Source organism: Engraulis encrasicolus, chromosome 2 (assembly GCF_034702125.1).
Source record: "Engraulis encrasicolus isolate BLACKSEA-1 chromosome 2, IST_EnEncr_1.0, whole genome shotgun sequence".
Lineage (NCBI taxonomy): Eukaryota > Metazoa > Chordata > Actinopteri > Clupeiformes > Engraulidae > Engraulis > Engraulis encrasicolus.
In genome coordinates, this window is record NC_085858.1 from 23700723 (window position 1) to 23709276 (window position 8554).

General features: G+C 43.2%; 1 protein-coding gene across 1 annotated transcript in view; it reads right to left on the reverse strand.

The window, feature by feature from the left end:
• The window catches only part of xpo6 (exportin 6), a 34160-nt gene extending 26142 nt beyond the window's left edge, over positions 1-8018 (reverse strand). The window contains exons 1-4 of the mRNA XM_063184134.1: positions 7355-8018; positions 6504-6594; positions 4844-4956; positions 2200-2397 (exon numbers count right to left, since the gene is read on the reverse strand). Of these exons, the coding sequence (XP_063040204.1) occupies positions 2200-2397; positions 4844-4956; positions 6504-6594; positions 7355-7357 (405 nt within the window). The 5' untranslated portion in view covers positions 7358-8018. The remainder of the gene's footprint in view (positions 1-2199; positions 2398-4843; positions 4957-6503; positions 6595-7354) is intronic.
• Between the last annotated feature and the right edge of the window lie 536 nt (positions 8019-8554).

The following is an 8554-nucleotide window of genomic DNA, read 5'->3' on the forward strand; positions in this document are numbered from 1 at the left end:
AGACAAGAGAACATGTATTCTGTAAAAGCCGTAAATGCAACCTCCAAATCTCAGTGCAGCACATTTCAATCACACCAGCAGAGCTTAATCTCAGTATGAAAATTGTTATGAAGGGTGGGTAGTGTGGATAGGGGTGCCAGGCTTAACAGGTATAATTAAGAGCTCACTAACACTGGCGGTGCGATATGGTTGGATTTCTTTTGCCGCTACTTCCGACAGAGGTGCCTGGAGCTTGTAACTTGGTCTTTAAAGGTCAGCACTGAAACATGAAGACTGAAATCCCCAGCCTCCAGAAGCCATAGGCCATAGGCACTCATTACTTTTGCTGTGCGAGCAAGTAAACCTCCTCAGATCTGCTGTCTCACTACAGACAGATTACATTTTGTTTGTTTTGTTTTGCTTCCCCATTTTCTGCAGCAAAGACAAAAAATGGCGTGATGATTTTCCTTGCCAGCTATTAGGACACAAACAAACATTGGCAGATCTGACCAACACTCTCACCACTAAGGAGAATTGTGGGAAGTATTTGCCATTTTATTTTAGCTCCCCATTTCCCTCAGCATAAAACAAGACGATATAACATGATCATTTGTTAGCCTTCCCTAGCGATCATGATTCAAACATTGAACAGGTCTGACACGCTAGCCAACCAGTGTGGAAAGGTGGGAAGTTAGTATTTGCCATTTCCGGAGCGTTGCACTTTAGTAATCACGCCTCAGTGGTTTAAAGGCACCTCAGGCTCATGGGCCCGCTTGAGCAGAGCACAGCCAAGCCAACAACACAACCATAAACTCCTTGCTGCAACACAAGGAAGAACAAAGGAGGAAGCTCAAGAGACACACAGTCACACTTTTCTGAACACAATAATACAGACCAAAAAAAAAAAAAAACACTTGGTGACGTGTGACTTTGACAGCTGAGGCCTAGCCTGGGTTCGTGACCAAACCACACAACACTGGCAATAAAAAGACGTCTATTGGAACTGCAATTGTTGCTGTATTAGCTTAAGCAAAAAAAAAGACGATGGTCACACATATCGCAACAGAAAAAGGGGGTCATTGACCAACAGCCCATTTTGTCTTTTCGCTTCCGAGAAGTCAGACCATCTTAAACCACCGCTGCGGTGAGAATAAACTTTAAACTCGCATAGCATTTAAAATGTCTGACATTCTGTGTTTCAACAGTGACTTTCCTTGATTCTACCTTAAAGGGGTATGCCACTATTTTGGGGCTTAATACAGTTAAAATCGTTGGCCAGGTTTTATAAAGGTGGTAAAGTGTCTTATTTTTCACGTAAGCCGTTGTCTTGCTTTAAGACAAGTTAAAAGAAGGAGCATGTCGCTAAGCTAGTGAAAGTCAATGGATCCGTGTAGCATTGTGGCATGCTACACAGATCCATTGACTTTCACTAGCTTAGCGACATATTCCCTCTTTTGACTTGTCTTAAAGCAAGACAACGCTTAACATGAAAAATAAGACACTTTACCACCTTTATAAACCCCAGCCAACGATTTTAACTGTATTAAGCCTCAAAATAGTGGCATACCCCTTTAAGTAATAATTCACTTGCCAAGAAAATGCAGGAAGGCAGAGCAAAACACGTTTAAATAACTTGAATTTGCATAAATACTAGATCTACCATAACCTTGGGGACTTTGAAAGGCGTACATAAAACAAAGTTATTATAATCTATTACCTAGTAGTGACATAAAAAAACCTTTTACATAACAAGTACACTTAAAAATGCAGAGATAATGTATTGATTAACAACTAGTGCATAGATGAACAACGTGCCAGAATGCAAGTTATTTGTCTTCAAATGGGCCCAGTGTGATCAAGCACAGGGAGCAAAATGAGGAAAGGTAAAATGCTGAAGCATCGGTTTTTGCTCTTGTTAACAAAAGCTCTTTTTCACAGCCCGTGTCGTGTGTCTATTTTCACTGTGCAGCCCACCATTGCTGCTTGGATCTTATTCTCTGACTCATATGATGCTTTTGCACACCTCAGTTTGGACTGCTGCACTGGATGGAACCATGGTTAAATGGTCAAATAAGAAGCCGACAGAAATGAGCAATGAAATGCAAGTGTAGTGGATGGTGTGCATGACATTTGTGTACTTCTTTGACACCATGCACCAGGTTTAGGGTCTACAAGCTTTGCATTTTGAGTGCAACAACGCTCCTCTGCTATCAACCGTACCTGTAAGGTGTTGCTGAAGAAGTCGTGGTAGAACATGGGCCAGTCTTGGCGTCCGATGTCCACAATGACCTTGCACAGCTTGTTCTTGATGAAGAAGGGCATGGCGGCGTGCTGCGACAGGAGCAGCTTGGGCAGGCAGCTGCGGAGCTCCGCCTTCTCTTCACTGGCCACGCCCACCCACATCTTGTTCACCAGGTTCTGTACAAGACCCGAGAAGAGAGCGGTCAATTCATAGATATACATAGAGCGGTCAATACATAGAAAAGTCGATACATAATCAGAACTGTTCTGTGTATATTTTGGAGAATTTAACATCACTGATCACTCCCACTCACAGGTTCTGCAGAAGACCCAATGAGAGCACAGTCAATACACAATAATAACAACTGTATCATATACTACTTTATGGCTTTGTGTGTCTTAATTATAACTCGTCTCCTCCACCCTTATCTTGTTCAACAGGTTCTGTAGAAGTCCGAGTAAGAGTAGCAGTCAATATTTAGTCATAACTGTTCTGTGAGTATTTTCTCTTTTTTGGCCATTTATTATCACGGGTCACCCCGTCCCATCTTGTTCACCAGGGTCTGCAGAGGACCCAAATACGGCGCAGTCAAAACACATAGTCATAACTTTTTTTGTGTATGTGCTATGGCTTACTGGTCACCCTGACCCACGTCTTGATCACCAAGTTCTGCAGAACACCCAATGAGCGTGTAGTCAATAACACATAATCATAACTGCTTCTACTTATATTTAAGACTTTTAATGCCTTCATCTCCTCTCGTCAGCCCGCCCTGTTGCCAGGACTCCCTGATAGAAGACACACTCACTCTCAATGTGACAATCCTGGAACCCTAAATAAATGACAGAAGACCCAAATTTTGTTCATCAGCTTCTGTAGAAGACCGATTAAGAATGCACTATATATATTGACTATTGTTGCGTTTATTTTATGGCTTTTGTCTCTTTGTACATTTATTTTGCCCTAGCCCACACCTTATTCACCACATGGTGTAAAAGACCCAATCAGACTTTAGTCGAAACAGAAGAAAAGAAACATTTTTTGTCTGTTTGTTTGTTTTGGTTTGGGTCTTTCTTACAAAAAGATAGCAAAGGGAATGGGCTGGCAAATGACCCAGACTGAACTGGAACCCGGGTAACGGGTCGGTGGCCTGCTATGGTATGGGTGCTCTAGTACGTGCCACAGAACTCCCATAATAAGTGTATGTGCTCCTCAGAGCCCTCAGGCACGCATAAGAATGCATTAGATCAGTGTTTCTCAACTGATGGGTCGCGACCCAAAAGTGGGTCGCGGAGGGGTCATGGGTGGGTCGCAGAGCCATGGTGTAAAAAAAAAATCATAATTCATTGATTCGCTAAAAAAACAAAAAAACATCCAACTTTTCCTGCAACAATTTACAACTTTTATTTTGATAGGCGATTGAACTTGTGTCATCTGTCGTCATAGATAAAATCAGAATGTTTATGCGCGATAGTAGCGTGCAACCAGTCATTCGAGTATCGCTAAAAAAAATTGGGTCGCGACTGAATGAGATTGGAAAATGGTGGGTCCCAAGACTGTTCCAGTTGAGAACCACTGCATTAGATACATTTACACATTTGCTCAAGACCGTCAAGACCCTAACAGTTGACGTGGGCTCTAGATACACGCTGTGCCAGACGTGCAAGGTAAGCATTATGAATGACAATATAATTGTGCTGTGATCATTCTTGTGGTGATGATGCTATGGCTACAGCTCTTAGTGCTGCTTCTGAAGTGTCCTTGAAAAGGTTGCAACTATTCTACAGGAAAAATGAAAGCAAAACCCATAAATGAGTAAAGCCAAAGTTCAGCCAAAGTATTGAGATTCATAACTAATCCTCAGGGGATAATGCTTAGGTAGTGTGCAGATGAACTGTATTATTAAATTGTGATTATTTTAGCAGAAAAAAATAATTCCTTTTATCACATGATGGCTAAATCTGTGCAAACCTAGATATCTCAATCAGTTGGTCACTCATATTTGCTTGTCGCAGAAACAAATGTTCATAGTCAACCTTTACCCCATTTGGTTTTAGTTTTAGAACAGACCAGCCACATTAGTCTTTAAAACGAGAACTGACCTCTTACAAATGTTCCACTGTTCAACAAATATTTGACAAGGACAGTGCATGCATCAGTACATATCCATTTTCTACAGCAAGACACACTCCACAGTGACTTATTTCAATCTAGTCCTCTATGCAGAATGACCCCAACAACCCTTCACCTCTCAATATAATATATGTGGCTTACTGTGCACACCAACATCCAGGTTTTTACCTTTTTTTGCACACCTGCCACTGTGGCTAGTGGTTCTACTTGCCATACTTTTAGTCACAATTATCTTTTTTACCAGGTAAGTTAAGCTCAGAAGATGTGTTGAAGTGCTAAAGCAAGAAGATACAGTAAGTACTGAAAACTATCCCTTCTGACATAACAGAATAGGGATAGGGCATATCCAAGACTAAACTAGCTGCATGTAATGTAATGTAGTAGCAGTAGTAATAATAGAAGTAAGAGTAGTAGGAAAAGGCAACGTACTAGTAGCTTAAAAAGAGTAGTGCTACTCTGTCAATAATTGCATGAGGGTTTAATACTGACCTCAAAGACGGTGAGGCTGTACATCATGACGTACTCGTTCCTGCTGTGGGACAGGAAGTAGAGGCAGTGTCGCCATGAGCCCGCCTGAGACGCGAAGCTGTTCAGCAGCTCCTCTGGGGAAGGAACAGCAACACCACACTGAGCATGACACAGCGCTCCAGGGACACTACAAGTACCATACATTACAGCAAACACATCTGGTGTGTACACGTGTGCGTGCGTGCGTGCGTGCGTCTGTGTATAATCTCCACACAAAAAGACCCAACCAAAAGTACACTGCTACTACCACACAAAATGGAAGTGTTTTTAATGCCCACCCCCACATCATTTTTTTGTTTACTTTTGATAACGTTTAAGCACAGAAGATGCCATGTTACAGCAATACCCTATGCAAGTGCAATGTCTCCAGATGGCCCTGCTAACGAGGAAGCTAAAATTAGTCTGAAATTCAAAATCTTTGCTAAAATGGCAAACGATATTACACAATACGAAGCCTACTGCTTTTTCTGTTCTGGTACTCGACAGCACAGCAAGGTTATTCCATGATAACTTAAACCTCTCCGAGACAACTGCTGTTCCAAGCTGTGGTGACTTTTCCTCCATAGACATGTTATCAATACAATTTTTAGGCTTATTTTGTCTCCAGGGAATGTCATCACATGGGCTCAAAAGGGACCATTACATTAAATGATAAGCAATTTTAAGGCCTGCTTAATTAGAGGGCCAGGTGGTGTTAATCAGGACAATCACGCTAATTACAGATTCACCAGCGTCAGTCAAATCCAAAGAGGCTTGAGACAAGAGGGCGTACTCACGTCACAACAGCGTAGTACGAAATGATGGCGAGGGGAGTACGGAAATTTTATTCTTCTTCTACGGTCAGTATTGGAAGCATCAGAGAAGCATGCAATGACACTTCCGCGAGAGTCGGAGTGTGGAACAGGTCATAGGACAGCGTGAAGGTTTGTTAGCTGTCCTTATTTACCCCCAGAAATTACTGCTGACCAACAGCTGCCGTTAATTTGGCCACATAAATGAAGAGCATAAATGCAGCCTGGACTCTGTGTGTGTGTGTGTGTGTGTGTGTGTGTGTGTGTGTGTGTGTGTGTGTGTGTGTGTGTGTGTGTGTGTGTGTGTGTGTGTGTGTGTGTGTGTGTGTGTGTGTGTTTTACCTGTGTAAAGATCAGTCCCCACACAATGGATGGGATTACAAGTATAACACTGGAGCAGGGGTTCAGGTGGAGGGTGGATCGGGAATTTGTTTTTGCTTGCAAAGAGGCCCGATTACATTTCCTTAATCTCTTTAGCGGAGGGGGAGGATCCATATAAAATACAGCCTGTGCCGTCTTGGGCACAAGATTAACTGACTCAACTGTTTTTTTTGTGTGTTTTTTTTTTGTGACCGGTCTGCCAGACGGCGCATGATTGATTTAAATTTCTGAAGTTACTGAGGAGTGTTGTGTGGTGTTTTTTATTCTTTAAGATGAATATCGTGTGATCTCTGTGGCTTGCAGAGATTGCATTGAAAACCTGAACAAATGTTATCCTGATCTGAGTATGCAAGACGTCACACTGTCATGGACGAGGGGTGTACCTAATGGGGCACTCCTCTTCCTTTTAAGGCATGTCAAAAAAGTGAAGGAATGACTTTTTACTTTACCTATCTCTCGCTTCCGTTCATTTGTAGTAGAGCTGTGGAAAAACTCTGTCATTAAGCTTTCAAGAGCACACAGCGAGCCTTCTTCAGTTGCCTGTGGGCAGAAAAAAATGGAAGGTAGTGGGGTGGGGAGAGGGAGAGAGACAGACAGACAAATATGAGAGAAGGAAGGGAAAAACGCATTAACTGCTGTGGCAGCATTCACTACAAAGAACTGGAGGCAGATAACATGAAACACTTGATTATAACGTGTGAAGGGCATTTTAATGATTCACAAGTGGAAATGAGGAAACAGGGTTAGGTAGCCCACTTCTCGACTCAAAACGGCGAGACCATGAGCGCACATACTGATGTGCATCTCAATTCGTCCTGGTGTAGCCTGCTGCGCGTGAGACTGAAATTCTTGAAATGAGTCACGACATGTCGTGAATTGCACAACTGCACGCATTCTTCAGCCTTCATGACGTGACAACACGAAATCGCCATCGATTATGTTTCCTGTACCCATAGCTTCCATCATGGTCCGTTTACGGAGGAAGGCACGCAGCCTTCAGTGGCCACATTTCGACGGAAGAAGCCAGATACTCCGTTGTGTGACAGTCCAATTAATCATGGCGATACTCTACCAAATCAGTGTCCAGAGCTTGTAGGCTTCGAGGGCATTGCATCAGCATTCAACATAGCCCGTTATCATATTTAATGGCCATATAACAAACAGGGGCGCGGCGGGCCACAAAATGGCCTGCACAAGACAGGCAGTAATATTAATATTCCTAAGTCAAACGGCACACGTACCACAATAGTAAACAGCTATTGATATTATCGCATATGAGTTGGTCAGATTTGGTACTCACCATGACCGGGTTCAGTGAAGTTCAGCGCCCGGTCGCTGCTGCGTGTCTGCGGCTACTGAATAGACAGGGAGCTGGGGCACTGTCTCATGCTGTGCCCGAGGCGCTGGGCCCTTTTCAGCGTTCAAACACCCAAAATCCGCATCACGACCGAGCCCTTCTGTAACAACAGCTCGCTGTCACACTGTAACGTACCACCGTCGATACAAATGTTGCGCCGAGTGGTTCGCTTGTTGATACTGTAGCAACACGGAGCTGACTAGGGGTGACAACAAGACCCTCTGCAGCGCAGCCCGGATGCAACAGAGCTCGAGCTAACTCTACAACACAGTACACTCGCCACCGTACCCCTGCATAAAGACAGTAACACGTGGAAAATTCAGTCTGTGGTTCCGAGTGTCAAAGCGCCGTGGGTTGGTACCACTGCAGCGAGGTATTTTCTGGGTTCGGTTAGCTTTTCGCAGGCCTCGACACAGCAGCAGCTTCCTCTCTTTGCGAATAACCCCTCCTCACCGGAAGTGAAATCTTAATCTTGGGCCGGATGGAACCGGCCGCAGCGAGACGTAGAATAAAGTAGTTCATTTATTTCTTTAAAAGAATGTGTCAATCAAGTTGACATTCTTATAAGATATATTTTAAAAGAAAGAGGAGAATAGATGAATAGTGCCCCAATTAAGGTTGTCCAGTGTTATTGAAAGCAGTACCTTCTTACAGTACAGCTGGTAGTGAAATAGTTTCACCTGAGCTAGAGGAGGGCATGCAGTCACCGCAGGGGACAGCAGATGAGTGCACAGAGGTGTCCAGTTGGCTCATGCAGTCCAGTCTCCTATGATGACCTCCTTCTGTGATTATGTGTGGATTATAATATCCAGGATTGGATGGTTGTAATGCGGTGACATACCTCCTGCCAGAGTAGGCTACCTAAAGAAAACACCTGCTGTCAATTTATTCATTCCTTATTTTTCATATACGTGGTTTTAGCAAGAGGACACAAAGCCCGAGAACTAGGTAGCCTATGCCTGTTGAATGCAATGGACTGTTCTGTATCCACATGCTGCTCAGTTATCAAAGGAAACACTAAATATATCTGATTTATCCCATTACCCAGTCAATATACTTGACTAGTCTGCTAAAATAGGAGGGGAAATGAGCTTCATAAACACAATTTCTACAATGTATATATATATATTGTAAATACACAGT